The 20608-nt window shown below is 45.6% G+C and overlaps 1 protein-coding gene across 2 annotated transcripts in view; it reads right to left on the bottom strand.

Annotated features, from left to right (window-relative positions):
* LOC135571071 (FERM, ARHGEF and pleckstrin domain-containing protein 1-like) overlaps positions 1-20608 on the bottom strand; it is a 54420-nt gene that overhangs the window by 14309 nt on the left and 19503 nt on the right. For both annotated transcript variants that reach the window (XM_065016878.1, XM_065016877.1), the window contains exons 8-10: positions 13155-13318; positions 7985-8092; positions 7520-7668 (exon numbers count right to left, since the gene is read on the bottom strand). In XM_065016878.1, the coding sequence (XP_064872950.1) occupies positions 7520-7668; positions 7985-8092; positions 13155-13318 (421 nt within the window). The remainder of the gene's footprint in view (positions 1-7519; positions 7669-7984; positions 8093-13154; positions 13319-20608) is intronic.

Genomic DNA, 20608 nt, shown 5'->3' with positions numbered 1-20608 from the left:
AACAAGACAACACTACACTACTGAAGACAACAAGACAACACCACTACTGAAGACAACAAGACAACAAGACAACACCACACTACTGAAGACAACAAGACAACACCACACTACTGAAGACAACAAGACAACACCACACTACTGAAGACAACAAGACAACACCACACTACTGAAGACAACACACACACTACTGAAGACAACAAGACAACACCACACTACTGAAGACAACAAGACAACACCACACTACTGAAGACAACAAGACAACACCACACTACTGAAGACAACAAGACAACACTACACTACTGAAGACAACAAGACAACACCACACTACTGAAGACAACAAGACAACACCACACTACTGAAGACAACACCACACTACTGAAGACAACAAGACAACACCACACTACTGAAGACAACAAGACAACACCACACTACTGAAGACAACAAGACAACACCACTACTGAAGACAACAAGACAACACCACACTACTGAAGACAACAAGACAACACCACACTACTGAAGACAAGACAACACCACACTACTGAAGACAACAAGACAACACTACACTACTGAAGACAACAAGACAACACCACACTACTGAAGACAACAAGACAACACAACACCACTACACTACTACTGAAGACAACACACACACTACTGAAGACAACAAGACAACACCACACTACTGAAGACAACAAGACAACACCACACTACTGAAGACAACAAGACAACACCACACTACTGAAGACAACAAGACAACACCACACTACTGAAGACAACAAGACAACACCACACTACTGAAGACAACAAGACAACACCACACTACTGAAGACAACAAGACAACACTACACTACTGAAGACAACAAGACAACACTACACTACTGAAGACAACAAGACAACACCACACTACTGAAGACAACAAGACAACACCACACTACTGAAGACAACAAGACAACACCACACTGAAGACAACAAGACAACACCACACTACTGAAGACAACAAGACAACACCACACTACTGAAGACAACAAGACAACACCACACTACTGAAGACAACAAGACAACACTGAAGACAACTGAAGACAACACCACACTACTGAAGACAACAAGACAACACCACACTACTGAAGACAACACAACACCACTACTGAAGACAACAAGACAACACCACACTACTGAAGACAACAAGACAACACTACACTACTGAAGACAACAAGACAACACCACACTACTGAAGACAACAAGACAACAAGACAACACTACACTACTGAAGACAACAAGACAACACCACACTACTGAAGACAACACCACACTACTGAAGACAACAAGACAACACCACTACACTACTGAAGACAACACCACACTACTGAAGACAACAAGACAACACCACACTACTGAAGACAACAAGACAACACCACACTACTGAAGACAACAAGACAACACCACACTACTGAAGACAACAAGACAACACCACACTACTGAAGACAACAAGACAACACCACACTACTGAAGACAACAAGACAACACACACTACTGAAGACAACAAGACAACACCACACTACTGAAGACAACACCACACTACTGAAGACAACAAGACAACACCACACTACTGAAGACAACAAGACAACACCACACTACTGAAGACAACAAGACAACACCACACTACTGAAGACAACACAACACACTACTGAAGACAACAAGACAACACCACACTACTGAAGACAACAAGACAACACTACTGAAGACAACACAACACCACACTACTGAAGACAACAAGACAACACCACACTACTGAAGACAACAAGAAGACAACACCACACTACTGAAGACAACAAGACAACACCACACTACTGAAGACAACACCACACTACTGAAGACAACAAGACAACACCACACTACTGAAGACAACAAGACAACACCACACTACTGAAGACAACACAACACACTACAACAAGACAACACTACACTACTGAAGACAACAAGACAACACTACTGACACAAGACAACACCACACTAGAAACAAGACAACACCACACTACTGAAGACAACAAGACAACACTACACTACTGAAGACAACACTACACTACTGAAGACAACAAGACAACACCACACTACTGAAGACAACAAGACAACACCACACTACTGAAGACAACAAGACAACACCACACTACTGAAGACAACACCACACTACTGAAGACAACACTACACTACTGAAGACAACAAGACAACACCACACTACTCAAGACAACAAGACAACACCACACTACTGAAGACAACAAGACAACACTACACTACTCAAGACAACACTACACTACTGAAGACAACAAGACAACACTACACTACTGAAGACAACAAGACAACACTACACTACTGAAGACAACAAGACAACACTACACTACTGAAGACAACACCACACTACTGAAGACAACAAGACAACACCACACTACTGAAGACAACAAGACAACACCACACTACTGAAGACACACTGAAGACAACACCACACTACTGAAGACAACACCACACTACTGAAGACAACAAGACAACACCACACTACTGAAGACAACACCACACTACTGAAGACAACAAGACAACACCACACTACTGAAGACAACAAGACAACACTACACTACTGAAGACAACACCACACTACTGAAGACAACAAGACAACACCACACTACTGAAGACAACACCACACTACTGAAGACAACAAGACAACACCACACTACTGAAGACAACAAGACAACACCACACTACTGAAGACAACAAGACAACACCACACTACTGAAGACAACAAGACAACACCACACTACTGAAGACAACAAGACAACACCACACTACTGAAGACAACAAGACAACTACTGAAGACAACACCACACTACTGAAGACAACAAGACAACACCACACTACTGAAGACAACAAGACAAAGACAACAAGACACACTACTGAAGACAACAAGACAACACCACACTACTGAAGACAACAAGACAACACCACACTACTGAAGACAACAAGACAACACCACACTACTGAAGACAACACACACTACACCAGACAACTGAAGACACACTACTGAAGACAACAAGACAACACCACACTACTGAAGACAACAAGACAACACCACACTACTGAAGACAACACCACACTACTGAAGACAACAAGACAACACCACACTACTGAAGACAACAAGACAACACCACACTACTGAAGACAACAAGACAACACCACACTACTGAAGACAACAAGACAACACTACACTACTGAAGACAACACCACACTACTGAAGACAACAAGACAACACCACACTACTGAAGACAACAAGACAACACCACACTACTGAAGACAACAAGACAACACTACACTACTGAAGACAACAAGACAACACCACACTACTGAAGACAACAAGACAACACCACACTACTGAAGACAACACCACACTACTGAAGACAACAAGACAACACCACACTACTGAAGACAACAAGACAACACCACACTACTGAAGACAACAAGACAACACCACACTACTGAAGACAACAAGACAACACCACACTACTGAAGACAACAAGACAACACCACACTACTGAAGACAACACCACACTACTGAAGACAACACCACACTACTGAAGACAACAAGACAACACCACACTACTGAAGACAACACCACACTACTGAAGACAACAAGACAACACCACACTACTGAAGACAACACCACACTACTGAAGACAAGACCACACTACTGAAGACAACACTACACTACTGAAGACAACAAGACAACACTACACTACTGAAGACAACAAGACAACACCACACTACTGAAGACAAGACAACACCACACTAGAAGACAACACAACACACTACTGAAGACAACAAGACAACACCACACTACTGAAGACAACAAGACAACACCACACTACTGAAGACAACAAGACAACACCACACTACTGAAGACAACAAGACAACACTACACTACTGAAGACAACAAGACAACACCACACTACTGAAGACAACAAGACAACACCACACTACTGAAGACAACACCACACTACTGAAGACAACAAGACAACACCACACTACTGAAGACAACACCACACTACTGAAGACAACAAGACAACACCACACTACTGAAGACAACAAGACAACACCACACTACTGAAGACAACACCACACTACTGAAGACAACAAGACAACACCACACTACTGAAGACAACAAGACAACACCACACTACTGAAGACAACAAGACAACACCACACTACTGAAGACAACAAGACAACACCACACTACTGAAGACAACAACACCACACTACTGAAGACAACAAGACAACACCACACTACTGAAGACAACAAGACAACACCACACTACTGAAGACAACAAGACAACACCACACTACTGAAGACAACAAGACAACACCACACTACTGAAGACAACAAGACAACACCACACTACTGAAGACAACAAGACAACACCACACTACTGAAGACAACAAGACAACACCACACTACTGAAGACAACAAGACAACACCACACTACTGAAGACAACAAGACAACACCACACTACTGAAGACAACAAGACAACACCACACTACTGAAGACAACAAGACAACACCACACTACTGAAGACAACAAGACAACACCACACTACTGAAGACAACACCACACTACTGAAGACAACAAGACAACACCACACTACTGAAGACAACAAGACAACACCACACTACTGAAGACAACACCACACTACTGAAGACAACACCACACTACTGAAGACAACACCACACTACTGAAGACAACACCACACTACTGAAGACAACAAGACAACACTACACTACTGAAGACAACACCACACTACTGAAGACAACACCACACTACTGAAGACAACACCACACTACTGAAGACAACACCACACTACTGAAGACAACAAGACAACACCACACTACTGAAGACAACAAGACAACACCACACTACTGAAGACAACACTACACTACTGAAGACAACAAGACAACACCACACTACTGAAGACAACAAGACAACACCACACTACTGAAGACAACACCACACTACTGAAGACAACAAGACTACTGAAGACAACACCACACTACTGAAGACAACAAGACAACACCACACTACTGAAGACAACAAGACAACACCACACTACTGAAGACAACAAGACAACACCACACTACTGAAGACAACAAGACAACACCACACTACTGAAGACAACAAGACAACACCACACTACTGAAGACAACAAGACAACACCACACTACTGAAGACAACAAGACAACACCACACTACTGAAGACAACAAGACAACACCACACTACTGAAGACAACACCACACTACTGAAGACAACAAGACAACACCACACTACTGAAGACAACAAGACAACACCACACTACTGAAGACAACAAGACAACACCACACTACTGAAGACAACACCACACTACTGAAGACAACACCACACTACTGAAGACAACACCACACTACTGAAGACAACAAGACAACACCACACTACTGAAGACAACAAGACAACACCACACTACTGAAGACAACACTACACTACTGAAGACAACAAGACAACACCACACTACTGAAGACAACAAGACAACACCACACTACTGAAGACAACACCACACTACTGAAGACAACACCACACTACTGAAGACAACACAACACACTACTGAAGACAACAAGACAACACCACACTACTGAAGACAACAAGACAACACTACACTACTGAAGACAACAAGACAACACCACACTACTGAAGACAACAAGACAACAAGACAACACCACACTACTGAAGACAACACCACACTACTGAAGACAACAAGACAACACCACACTACTGAAGACAACACCACACTACTGAAGACAACAATACAACACCACACTACTGAAGACAACAAGACAACACCACACTACTGAAGACAACAAGACAACACCACACTACTGAAGACAACAAGACAACACCACACTACTGAAGACAACACCACACTACTGAAGACAACAAGACAACACCACACTACTGAAGACAACAAGACAACACCACACTACTGAAGACAACAAGACAACACCACACTACTGAAGACAACAAGACAACACCACACTACTGAAGACAACAAGACAACACCACACTACTGAAGACAACACCACACTACTGAAGACAACACCACACTACTGAAGACAACAAGACAACACCACACTACTGAAGACAACAAGACAACACCACACTACTGAAGACAACAAGACAACACCACACTACTGAAGACAACACCACACTACTGAAGACAACAAGACAACACCACACTACTGAAGACAACACCACACTACTGAAGACAACAAGACAACACCACACTACTGAAGACAACACCACACTACTGAAGACAACACCACACTACTGAAGACAACAAGACAACACCACACTACTGAAGACAACAAGACAACACTACACTACTGAAGACAACAAGACAACACCACACTACTGAAGACAACAAGACAACACCACACTACTGAAGACAACAAGACAACACCACACTACTGAAGACAACAAGACAACACTACACTACTGAAGACAACACTACACTACTGAAGACAACAAGACAACACCACACTACTGAAGACAACACCACACTACTGAAGACAACAAGACAACACTACACTACTGAAGACAACAAGACAACACCACACTACTGAAGACAACACAACACACTACAAGACAGGGTAGTCATCACACTACTGAAGACAACAAGACAACACCACACTACTGAAGACAACAAGACAACACCACACTACTGAAGACAACAAGACAACACTACACTACTGAAGACAACAAGACAACACCACACTACTGAAGACAACAAGACAACACAAGACAACACACACTACTGAAGACAACACCACACTACTGAAGACAACACCACACTACTGAAGACAACAAGACAACACCACACTGAAGACAACAAGACAACACCACACTACTGAAGACAACAAGACAACACTCACTACTGAAGACAACAAGACAACACCACACTACTGAAGACAACAAGACACTACACACTACTGAAGACAACACCAACACACTACTGAAGACACAACACCACACTACTGAAGACAACAACACCACACTACTGAAGACAACAAGACAACACCCACTACTGAAGACAACAAGACAACACTACACTACTGAAGACAACAAGACAACACCACACTACTGAAGACAACAAGACAACACCACACTACTGAAGACAACAAGACAACACACTACTGAAGACAACAAGACAACACCACACTAAAGACAACACCACACTACTGAAGACAACAAGACAACACCACACTACTGAAGACAACAAGACAACACCACACTACTGAAGACAACACCACACTACTGAAGACAACACTACACTACTGAAGACAACAAGACAACACCACACTACTGAAGACAACAAGACAACACCACACTACTGAAGACAAGACAACACCACACTACTGAAGACAACACCACACAACAGGTTGCCAAGGGAACTGACCTCTGGAAGGTGTACTGGCTCTCTGATCTGAAGTAGTACACATGAGACTTAAAGTGGAGCTTGAAAACGTAGTCCTTCTGGATGTTCTCTGTCTCCCGGGAACCCATAATAAATAGCCTAGCAATAAGACTAGCCAGAGGGTAGTCATCCTATAGGGAACAGAGATGACATTTAGACTACTGCATCCCATAATAAATACTATATAATACACTACCCAGAGGGTAGTCATCCTATAGAAGACCTTGAGACTACTGCATCCCATAATAAATACTATATAATACACTACCCAGAGGGTAGTCATCCTATAGAAGACCTTGAGACAACTGCATCCCATAATAAATACTATATAATACACTACCCAGAGGGTAGTCATCCTATAGAGGACCTTGAGACTACTGCATCCCATAATAAATATTAGTTCGTTTTAGGTTAGATGTATGTTTAGAGTTAGGTTAGAGTCCTTACCTGATGTGACTTGTAGAAGAACAGGCTGAAGTTGGTGAAGACCACCCAGAGTTTCTGCCATCCATTACTGTTCTTAAACTTCCTCAGCAGGTTACCTGATAACTGGTTCTGATAGGGAGAGAAAGGACCAATAGGAAGAGACATTAACACAGGAGTAACCAATAGCAAAAGAGATTAACACAGGTTGTCTGGTCTTGAAGTTACAATGTTGTTGTATCAGGTTATATCCCACCTCTGTACCAGGTTATATCCCACCTCTCTGTATCAGGTTATATCCCACCTCTCTATACCAGGTTATATCAGGTTATATCCCACCTCTCTGTATCAGGTTATATCCCACCTCTCTGTATCAGGTTATATCCCACCTCTCTGTACCAGGTTATATCAGGTTATATCCCACCTCTCCGTATCAGGTTATATCCCACCTTTCCGTATCAGGTTATATCCCACCTCTCTGTATCAGGTTATATCCCACCTCTCTGTATCAGGTTATATCCCACCTCTCTGTATCAGGTTATATACCACCTCTCTGTACCAGGTTATATCAGGTTATATCCCACCTCTCTGTATCAGGTTATATCAGGTTATATCCAACCTCTCTGTATCAGGTTATATCCCACCTCTCTGTACCAGGTTATATCAGGTTATATCCCACCTCTCTGTACCAGGTTATATCAGGTTATATCCCACCTCTCTGTACCAGGTTATATCCCACCTCTCTGTATCAGGTTATATCCCACCTCTCTGTACCAGGTTATATCAGGTTATATCCCACCTCTCTGTACCAGGTTATATCCCACCTCTCTGTACCAGGTTATATCAGGTTATATCCCACCTCTCTGTATCAGGTTATATCCCACCTCTCTGTATCAGGTTATATCCCACCTCTCTGTACCAGGTTACATCCCACCTCTCTGTACCAGGTTATATCCCACCTCTCTGTACCAGGTTACATCCCACCTCTCTGTATCAGGTTGTATCCCACCTCTCTGTATCAGGTTATATCAGCTTATATCCCACCTCTCTGTATCAGGTTATATCAGGTTATATCCCACCTCTCTGTACTAGGTTATATCCCACCTCTCTGTACCAGGTTACATCCCACCTCTCTGTACCAGGTTATATCCCACCTCTCTGTACTAGGTTATATCCCACCTCTCTGTACCAGGTTACATCCCACCTCTCTGTACCAGGTTGTATCCCACCTCTCTGTACCAGGTTATATCCCACCTCTCTGTATCAGGTTGTATCCCACCTCTCTGTATCAGGTTGTATCCCACCTCTCTGTATCAGGTTATATCAGGTTATATCCCACCTCTCTGTATCAGGTTATATCAGGTTATATCCCACCTCTCTGTATCAGGTTATATCAGGTTATATTCCACCTCTCTGTACCAGGTTATATCAGGTTATATCCCACCTCTCTGTACCAGGTTATATCCCACCTCTCTGTATCAGGTTATATCCCACCTCTCTGTACCAGGTTATATCCCACCTCTCTGTATCAGGTTATATCAGGTTATATCCCACCTCTCTGTATCAGATTATATCCCACCTCTCTGTATCAGGTTATATCCCACCTGTCTGTATCAGGTTATATCCCACCTCTCTGTACCAGGTTATATCCCACCTCTCTGTATCAGGTTATATCCCACCTCTCTGTATCAGGTTATATCAGGTTATATCCCACCTCTCTGTACCAGGTTATATCCCACCTCTCTGTATCAGGTTATATCCCACCTCTCTGTATCATGTTATATCAGGTTATATCCCACCTCTCTGTATCATGTTATATCAGGTTATATCCCACCTCTCTGTATCAGGTTATATCAGGTTATATCCCACCTCTCTGTACTAGGTTATATCCCACCTCTCTGTACCAGGTTATATCAGGTTATATTCCACATCTCTGTACCAGGTTATATCAGGTTATATCCCAGCTCTCTGTACCAGGTTATATCCCACCTCTCTGTATCAGCTTATATCCCACCTCTCTGTACCAGGTTATATCCCACCTCTCTGTACCAGGTTATATCCCACCTCTCTGTACCAGGTTATATCAGGTTATATCCCACCTCTCTGTACCAGGTTATATCAGGTTATATCCCACCTCTCTGTATCAGGTTATATAAGGTTATATCCCACCTCTCTGTATCAGGTTATATCAGGTTATATCCCACCTCTCTGTACCAGGTTATATCCCCCCTCTCTGTATCAGGTTATATCAGGTTATATCCCACCTCTCTGTATCAGGTTATATCCCACCTCTCTGTATCATGTTATATCAGGTTATATCCCACCTCTCTGTATCAGGTTATATCCCACCTCTCTGTACCAGGTTATATCAGGTTATATCCCACCTCTCTGTACCAGGTTATATCCCCCCTCTCTGTATCAGGTTATATCAGGTTATATCCCACCTCTCTGTATCAGGTTATATCCCACCTCTCTGTATCATGTTATATCAGGTTATATCCCACCTCTCTGTATCAGGTTATATCCCACCTCTCTGTATCAGGTTATATCCCACCTCTCTGTATCAGGTTATATCCCACCTCTCTGTATCAGGTTATATACCACCTCTCTGTACCAGGTTATATCCCACCTCTCTGTATCAGGTTATATCCCACCTCTCTGTACCAGGTTATATCACGTTATATCCCACCTCTCTGTATCAGGTTATATCCCACCTCTCTGTATCAGGTTATATCCCACCTCTCTATATCAGGTTATATCCCACCTCTCCGTACCAGGTTACATCCCACCTCTCTGTATCAGGTTATATCAGGTTATATCCCACCTCTCTGTATCAGGTTATATCCCACCTCTCTGTACCAGGTTACATCCCACCTCTCTGTACCAGGTTATATCCCACCTCTCTGTACCAGGTTACATCCCACCTCTCTGTATCAGGTTGTATCCCACCTCTCTGTATCAGGTTATATCCCACCTCTCTGTATCAGGTTATATCAGGTTATATCCCACCTCTCTGTACTAGGTTATATCCCACCTCTCTGTACCAGGTTACATCCCACCTCTCTGTACCAGGTTATATCCCACCTCTCTGTACCAGGTTACATCCCACCTCTCTGTATCAGGTTGTATCCCACCTCTCTGTATCAGGTTATATCAGGTTATATCCCACCTCTCTGTATCAGGTTATATCAGGTTATATCCCACCTCTCTGTACTAGGTTATATCCCACCTCTCTGTACCAGGTTATATCTGGTTATATTCCACCTCTCTGTACCAGGTTATATCAGGTTATATCCCACCTCTCTGTACCAGGTTATATCCCACCTCTCTGTATCAGGTTATATCCCACCTCTCTGTACCAGGTTATATCCCACCTCTCTGTATCATGTTATATCAGGTTATATCCCACCTCTCTGTATCAGGTTATATCAGGTTATATCCCACCTCTCTGTACTAGGTTATATCCCAGCTCTCTGTACCAGGTTATATCCCAGCTCTCTGTACCAGGTTATATCCCACCTCTCTGTATCAGGTTATATCCCACCTCTCTGTACCAGGTTATATCCCACCTCTCTGTACCAGGTTATATCAGGTTATATCCCACCTCTCTGTATCAGGTTATATCAGGTTATATCCCACCTCTCTGTACCAGGTTATATCCCCCCTCTCTGTATCAGGTTATATCAGGTTGTATCCCACCTCTCTGTACCAGGTTATATCCCACCTCTCTGTACCAGGTTATATCCCACCTCTCTGTATCAGGTTATATCCCACCTCTCTGTACCAGGTTATATCAGGTTATATCCCACCTCTCTGTATCAGGTTATATCAGGTTATATCCCACCTCTCTGTATCAGGTTATATCCCACCTCTCTGTATCAGGTTATATCAGGTTATATCCCACCTCTCTGTACCAGGTTATATCAGGTTATATCCCACCTCTCTGTATCAGGTTATATCCCACCTCTCTATATCAGGTTATATCCCACCTCTCTGTATCAGGTTATATCCCACCTCTCTGTATCAGGTTATATCCCACCTCTCTGTACCAGGTTATATCAGGTTATATCCCACCTCTCTGTATCAGGTTATATCCCATCTCTCTGTATCAGGTTATATCAGGTTATATCCCACCTCTCTGTATCAGGTTATATCCCACCTCTCTGTACCAGGTTATATCCCACCTCTCTGTATCGGGTTATATCCCACCTCTCTGTATCAGGTTATATCAGGTTATATCCCACCTCTGTATCCAGGTTATATCAGGTTATATCCCACCTCTCTGTATCAGGTTATATCAGGTTATATCCCACCTCTCTGTACCAGGTTATATCAGGTTATATTCCACCTCTCTGTATCAGGTTATATCCCACCTCTCTGTATCAGGTTATATCATACCTCTCTGTATCAGGTTATATCCCACCTCTCTGTATCAGGTTATATCCCACCTCTCTGTACCAGGTTATATCAGGTTATATCCCACCTCTCTGTACCAGGTTATATCAGGTTATATCCCACCTCTCTGTATCAGGTTATATCCCACCTCTCTGTATCAGGTTATATCAGGTTATATCCCACCTCTCTGTACCAGGTTATATCAGGTTATATCCCACCTCTCTGTATCAGGTTATATCCCACCTCTCTGTATCAGGTTATATCCCACCTCTCTGTATCAGGTTATATCCCACCTCTCTGTACCAGGTTATATCAGGTTATATCCCACCTCTCTGTATCAGGTTATATCAGGTTAGACAGAGAGGTTAGACAGAAACAGAGAGGTTAGACGGTACTGTGGGTCAGGTAGGTTGAGAAGACAGAAGACAGAGAGGTTAGACAGAAGACAGAGAGGTTAGACGGTACTGTGGGTCAGGTAGGTAGAGAAGACAGAGAGGTTAGACAGAGACAGAGAGGTTAGACGGTACGGTGGGTCAGGTAGGTAGAGAAGACAGAGACAGAGAGGTTAGATGGTACTGTGGGTCAGGTAGGTAGAGAAGACAGAGAGGTTAGACAGAGACAGAGAGGTTAGACGGTACTGTGGGTCAGGCAGGTAGAGAAGACAGAGAGGTTAGACAGAAACAGAGAGGTTAGACGGTACTGTGGGTCAGGTAGGTAGAGAAGACAGAGAGGTTAGACAGAGACAGAGAGGTTAGACAGAAACAGAGAGGTTAGACGGTACTGTGGGTCAGGTAGGTACCTCCACAGCCACACTAAAGTCCACCATGGACACAGAGGTGTTGCGGTGCCAGCAGACATGCACCGTCGTGTTTCCTCTCTGTGCTGACTGACGCTCCAATGAGCTACGAGACGCACTCAGCTCCTCCTCTGACTCAGCCTCCACACCGCTCTCTTCTGGAGACTCTGAGAACAGCAGCAAGAGGAATCGATGAAGAGTTGACGAACAGAAACAGAGGACAAGCTATTCTTTCCCCCCAGGTCAGATAAGTTGAAGGTTGATTCTCGGAGCACAAAACATCCTCGTCACAAATAAACCTAAATAAGAGAAGTGATCATGTGAATTGATGGACTCAAAGTCCATTTCACAGGCTACATTTCTATGCAGTTTGGTCGTGTTGCAGGCCACATTTCTATGCAGTTTGGTCGTGTTGCAGGCCACATTTCTATACAGTTTGGTCGTGTTGCAGGCCACATTTCTATGCAGTTTGGTCGTGTTGCAGGCTACATTTCTATGCAGTTTGGTCGTGTTGCAGGCCACATTTCTATACAGTTTGGTCGTGTTGCAGGCCACATTTCTATGCAGTTTGGTCGTGTTGCAGGCCACATTTCTATACAGTTTGGTCGTGTTGCAGGCCACATTTCTATACAGTTTGGTCGTGTTGCAGGCCACATTTCTATACAGTTTGGTCGTGTTGCAGGCTACATTTCTATACAGTTTGGTCGTGTTGCAGGCCACATTTCTATGCAGTTTGGTCGTGTTGCAGGCCACATTTCTATACAGTTTGGTCGTGTTGCAGGCCACATTTCTATACAGTTTGGTCGTGTTGCAGGCCACATTTCTATGCAGTTTGGTCGTGTTGCAGGCCACATTTCTATGCAGTTTGGTCGTGTTGCAGGCCACATTTCTATACAGTTTGGTCGTGTTGCGGGCCACATTTCTATACAGTTTGGTCGTGTTGCAGGCCACATTTCTATACAGTTTGGTCGTGTTGCAGGCCACATTTCTATACAGTTTGGTCGTGTTTCTATATCTTATGGTGGAGAGACAATGGGCAGGAAAAGACAAGTTAGGACTCAGCCTGTACTCTGTGGGAAGGTTAGGGCTCAGCCTGTACTCTGTGGGAAGGTTAGGTTAGTTAGGACTCAGCCTGTACTCTGTGGGAAGGTTAGGTTAGTTAGGACTCAGCCTGTACTCTGTGGGAAGGTTAGGTTAGTTAGGACTCAGCCTGTACTCTGTGGGAAGGTTAGAGCTCAGCCTGTACTCTGTGGGAAGGTTAGGTTAGTTAGGACTCAGCCTGTACTCTGTGGGAAGGTTAGGGCTCAGCCTGTACTCCGTGGGAAGGTTAGGTTAGTTAGGACTCAGCCTGTACTCTGTGGGAAGGTTAGCACTCAGCCTGTACTCTGTGGGAAGGTTAGGTTAGTTAGGACTCAGCCTGTACTCTGTGGGAAGGTTAGTTAGGACTCAGCCTGTACTCTGTGGGAAGGTTAGGACTCAGCCTGTACTCTGTGGGAAGGTTAGGACTCAGCCTGTACTCTGTGGGAAGGTTAGGACTCAGCCTGTACTCTGTGGGAAGGTTAGGGCTCAGCCTGTACTCTGTGGGAAGGTTAGTTAGGACTCAGCCTGTACTCTGTGGGAAGGTTAGGTTAGTTAGGACTCAGCCTGTACTCTGTGGGAAGGTTAGGTTAGTTAGGACTCAGCCTGTACTCTGTGGGAAGGTTAGGGCTCAGCCTGTACTCTGTGGGAAGGTTAGCACTCAGCCTGTACTCTGTGGGAAGGTTAGGTTAGTTAGGACTCAGCCTGTACTCTGTGGGAAGGTTAGGTTAGTTAGGACTCAGCCTGTACTCTGTGGGAAGGTTAGGTTAGTTAGGGCTCAGCCTGTACTCTGTGGGAAGGTTAGGTTAGTTAGGACTCAGCCTGTACTCTGTGGGAAGGTTAGTTAGGACTCAGCCTGTACTCTGTGGGAAGGTTAGTTAGGACTCAGCCTGTACTCTGTGGGAAGGTTAGTTAGGACTCAGCCTGTACTCTGTGGGAAGGTTAGTTAGGACTCAGCCTGTACTCTGTGGGAAGGTTAGTTAGGACTCAGCCTGTACTCTGTGGGAAGGTTAGTTAGGACTCAGCCTGTACTCTGTGGGAAGGTTAGTTAGGACTCAGCCTGTACTCTGTGGGAAGGTTAGGTTAGTTAGGGCTCAGCCTGTACTCTGTGGGAAGGTTAGGTTAGTTAGGGCTCAGCCTGTACTCTGTGGGAAGGTTAGGTTAGTTAGGGTTCAGCCTGTACTCTGTGGGAAGGTTAGGTTAGTTAGGGCTCAGCCTGTACTCTGTGGGAAGGTTAGTTAGGACTCAGCCTGTACTCTGTGGGAAGGTTAGTTAGGACTCAGCCTGTACTCTGTGGGAAGGTTAGTTAGGACTCAGCCTGTACTCTGTGGGAAGGTTAGTTAGGACTCAGCCTGTACTCTGTGGGAAGGTTAGGTTAGTTAGGACTCAGCCTGTACTCTGTGGGAAGGTTAGGTTAGTTAGGACTCAGCCTGTACTCTGTGGGAAGGTTAGGTTAGTTAGGACTCAGCCTGTACTCTGTGGGAAGGTTAGGTTAGTTAGGACTCAGCCTGTACTCTGTGGGAAGGTTAGGTTAGTTAGGACTCAGCCTGTACTCTGTGGGAAGGTTAGTTAGGGCTCAGCCTGTACTCTGTGGGAAGGTTAGGTTAGTTAGGGCTCAGCCTGTACTCTGTGGGAAGGTTAGGTTAGTTAGGGCTCAGCCTGTACTCTGTGGGAAGGTTAGTTAGGACTCAGCCTGTACTCTGTGGGAAGGTTAGGTTAGTTAGGACTCAGCCTGTACTCTGTGGGAAGGTTAGTTAGGACTCAGCCTGTACTCTGTGGGAAGGTTAGTTAGGACTCAGCCTGTACTCTGTCGGAAGGTTAGGTTAGTTAGGACTCAGCCTGTACTCTGTGGGAAGGTTAGAGCTCAGCCTGTACTCTGTGGGAAGGTTAGGTTAGTTAGGACTCAGCCTGTACTCTGTGGGAAGGTTAGGACTCAGCCTGTACTCTGTGGGAAGGTTAGGGCTCAGCCTGTACTCTGTCGGAAGGTTAGGTTAGTTAGGACTCAGCCTGTACTCTGTGGGAAGGTTAGCACTCAGCCTGTACTCTGTGGGAAGGTTAGGTTAGTTAGGACTCAGCCTGTACTCTGTGGGAAGGTTAGTTAGGACTCAGCCTGTACTCTGTGGGAAGGTTAGGACTCAGCCTGTACTCTGTGGGAAGGTTAGGACTCAGCCTGTACTCTGTGGGAAGGTTAGGACTCAGCCTGTACTCTGTGGGAAGGTTAGTTAGGACTCAGCCTGTACTCTGTGGGAAGGTTAGGTTAGTTAGGACTCAGCCTGTACTCTGTGGGAAGGTTAGTTAGGACTCAGCCTGTACTCTGTGGGAAGGTTAGTTAGGACTCAGCCTGTACTCTGTGGGAAGGTTAGTTAGGACTCAGCCTGTACTCTGTGGGAAGGTTAGGTTAGTTAGGGCTCAGCCTGTACTCTGTGGGAAGGTTAGGTTAGTTAGGGCTCAGCCTGTACTCTGTGGGAAGGTTAGTTAGGACTCAGCCTGTACTCTGTGGGAAGGTTAGGACTCAGCCTGTACTCTGTGGGAAGGTTAGGGCTCAGCCTGTACTCTGTGGGAAGGTTAGGTTAGTTAGGACTCAGCCTGTACTCTGTGGGAAGGTTAGGTTAGTTAGGACTCAGCCTGTACTCTGTGGGAAGGTTAGGGCTCAGCCTGTACTCTGTGGGAAGGTTAGGACTCAGCCTGTACTCTGTGGGAAGGTTAGGTTAGTTAGGACTCAGCCTGTACTCTGTGGGAAGGTTAGGTTAGTTAGGACTCAGCCTGTACTCTGTGGGAAGGTTAGTTAGGACTCAGCCTGTACTCTGTGGGAAGGTTAGGTTAGTTAGGGCTCAGCCTGTACTCTGTGGGAAGGTTAGTTAGGACTCAGCCTGTACTCTGTGGGAAGGTTAGTTAGGACTCAGCCTGTACTCTGTGGGATGGTTAGGTTAGTTAGGACTCAGCCTGTACTCTGTGGGAAGGTTAGGTTAGTTAGGACTCAGCCTGTACTCTGTGGGAAGGTTAGGTTAGTTAGGACTCAGCCTGTACTCTGTGGGAAGGTTAGTTAGGACTCAGCCTGTACTCTGTGGGAAGGTTAGGTTAGTTAGGACTCAGCCTGTACTCTGTGGGAAGGTTAGTTAGGGCTCAGCCTGTACTCTGTGGGAAGGTTAGGTTAGTTAGGGCTCAGCCTGTACTCTGTGGGAAGGTTAGGTTAGTTAGGGCTCAGCCTGTACTCTGTGGGAAGGTTAGTTAGGACTCAGCCTGTACTCTGTGGGAAGGTTAGGTTAGTTAGGACTCAGCCTGTACTCTGTGGGAAGGTTAGTTAGGACTCAGCCTGTACTCTGTGGGAAGGTTAGTTAGGACTCAGCCTGTACTCTGTCGGAAGGTTAGGTTAGTTAGGACTCAGCCTGTACTCTGTGGGAAGGTTAGAGCTCAGCCTGTACTCTGTGGGAAGGTTAGGTTAGTTAGGACTCAGCCTGTACTCTGTGGGAAGGTTAGGACTCAGCCTGTACTCTGTGGGAAGGTTAGGGCTCAGCCTGTACTCTGTCGGAAGGTTAGGTTAGTTAGGACTCAGCCTGTACTCTGTGGGAAGGTTAGCACTCAGCCTGTACTCTGTGGGAAGGTTAGGTTAGTTAGGACTCAGCCTGTACTCTGTGGGAAGGTTAGGTTAGTTAGGACTCAGCCTGTACTCTGTGGGAAGGTTAGTTAGGACTCAGCCTGTACTCTGTGGGAAGGTTAGGACTCAGCCTGTACTCTGTGGGAAGGTTAGGACTCAGCCTGTACTCTGTGGGAAGGTTAGGGCTCAGCCTGTACTCTGTGGGAAGGTTAGTTAGGACTCAGCCTGTACTCTGTGGGAAGGTTAGGTTAGTTAGGACTCAGCCTGTACTCTGTGGGAAGGTTAGTTAGGACTCAGCCTGTACTCTGTGGGAAGGTTAGTTAGGACTCAGCCTGTACTCTGTGGGAAGGTTAGTTAGGACTCAGCCTGTACTCTGTGGGAAGGTTAGGTTAGTTAGTGGGAAGGTTAGGTTAGTCAGCCTGTACTCTGTGGGAAGGTTAGGTTAGTTAGGGCTCAGCCTGTACTCTGTGGGAAGGTTAGTTAGGACTCAGCCTGTACTCTGTGGGAAGGTTAGGACTCAGCCTGTACTCTGTGGGAAGGTTAGGGCTCAGCCTGTACTCTGTGGGAAGGTTAGGTTAGTTAGGTTAGGACTCAGCCTGTACTCTGTGGGAAGGTTAGGTTAGTTAGGACTCAGCCTGTACTCTGTGGGAAGGTTAGGGCTCAGCCTGTACTCTGTGGGAAGGTTAGCACTCAGCCTGTACTCTGTGGGAAGGTTAGGTTAGTTAGGACTCAGCCTGTACTCTGTGGGAAGGTTAGGTTAGTTAGGACTCAGCCTGTACTCTGTGGGAAGGTTAGTTAGGACTCAGCCTGTACTCTGTGGGAAGGTTAGGTTAGTTAGGGCTCAGCCTGTACTCTGTGGGAAGGTTAGGTTAGTTAGGACTCAGCCTGTACTCTGTGGGAAGGTTAGTTAGGACTCAGCCTGTACTCTGTGGGAAGGTTAGTTAGGACTCAGCCTGTACTCTGTGGGAAGGTTAGTTAGGACTCAGCCTGTACTCTGTGGGAAGGTTAGTTAGGACTCAGCCTGTACTCTGTGGGAAGGTTAGTTAGGACTCAGCCTGTACTCTGTGGGAAGGTTAGGTTAGTTAGGGCTCAGCCTGTACTCTGTGGGAAGGTTAGGTTAGTTAGGACTCAGCCTGTACTCTGTGGGAAGGTTAGGTTAGTTAGGACTCAGCCTGTACTCTGTGGGAAGGTTAGGTTAGTTAGGACTCAGCCTGTACTCTGTGGGAAGGTTAGGTTAGTTAGGACTCAGCCTGTACTCTGTGGGAAGGTTAGTTAGGACTCAGCCTGTACTCTGTGGGAAGGTTAGGTTAGTTAGGACTCAGCCTGTACTCTGTGGGAAGGTTAGTTAGGACTCAGCCTGTACTCTGTGGGAAGGTTAGGTTAGTTAGGACTCAGCCTGTACTCTGTGGGAAGGTTAGTTAGGGCTCAGCCTGTACTCTGTGGGAAGGTTAGGTTAATTAGGACTCAGCCTGTACTCTGTGGGAAGGTTAGTTAGGACTCAGCCTGTACTCTGTGGGAAGGTTAGGTTAGTTAGGACTCAGCCTGTACTCTGTGGGAAGGTTAGGTTAGTTAGGACTCAGCCTGTACTCTGTGGGAAGGTTAGGTTAGTTAGGACTCAGCCTGTACTCTGTGGGAAGGTTAGTTAGGACTCAGCCTGTACTCTGTGGGAAGGTTAGTTAGGACTCAGCCTGTACTCTGTGGGAAGGTTAGTTAGGACTCAGCCTGTACTCTGTGGGAAGGTTAGTTAGGACTCAGCCTGTACTCTGTGGGAAGGTTAGGTTAGTTAGGACTCAGCCTGTACTCTGTGGGAAGGTTAGGTTAGTTAGGACTCAGCCTGTACTCTGTGGGAAGGTTAGGTTAGTTAGGACTCAGCCTGTACTCTGTGGGAAGGTTAGTTAGGACTCAGCCTGTACTCTGTGGGAAGGTTAGTTAGGACTCAGCCTGTACTCTGTGGGAAGGTTAGTTAGGACTCAGCCTGTACTCTGTGGGAAGGTTAGGTTAGTTAGGACTCAGCCTGTACTCTGTGGGAAGGTTAGGTTAGTTAGGACTCAGCCTGTACTCTGTGGGAAGGTTAGGTTAGTTAGGACTCAGCCTGTACTCTGTGGGAAGGTTAGTTAGGACTCAGCCTGTACTCTGTGGGAAGGTTAGGTTAGTTAGGACTCAGCCTGTACTCTGTGGGAAGGTTAGGTTAGTTAGGACTCAGCCTGTACTCTGTGGGAAGGTTAGGTTAGTTAGGACTCAGCCTGTACTCTGTGGGAAGGTTAGTTAGGGCTCAGCCTGTACTCTGTGGGAAGGTTAGGTTAGTTAGGACTCAGCCTGTACTCTGTGGGAAGGTTAGGACTCAGCCTGTACTCTGTGGGAAGGTTAGGGCTCAGCCTGTACTCTGTGGGAAGGTTAGGTTAGTTAGGACTCAGCCTGTACTCTGTGGGAAGGTTAGGTTAGTTAGGACTCAGCCTGTACTCTGTGGGAAGGTTAGGGCTCAGCCTGTACTCTGTGGGAAGGTTAGCACTCAGCCTGTACTCTGTGGGAAGGTTAGGTTAGTTAGGACTCAGCCTGTACTCTGTGGGAAGGTTAGGTTAGTTAGGACTCAGTCTGTACTCTGTGGGAAGGTTAGTTAGGACTCAGCCTGTACTCTGTGGGAAGGTTAGGTTAGTTAGGGCTCAGCCTGTACTCTGTGGGAAGGTTAGGTTAGTTAGGACTCAGCCTGTACTCTGTGGGAAGGTTAGTTAGGACTCAGCCTGTACTCTGTGGGAAGGTTAGTTAGGACTCAGCCTGTACTCTGTGG

Source organism: Oncorhynchus nerka, unplaced genomic scaffold (assembly GCF_034236695.1).
Source record: "Oncorhynchus nerka isolate Pitt River unplaced genomic scaffold, Oner_Uvic_2.0 unplaced_scaffold_810, whole genome shotgun sequence".
NCBI classification, from domain to species: domain Eukaryota; kingdom Metazoa; phylum Chordata; class Actinopteri; order Salmoniformes; family Salmonidae; genus Oncorhynchus; species Oncorhynchus nerka.
This window is presented reverse-complemented; position numbering and strand designations above follow the sequence as displayed.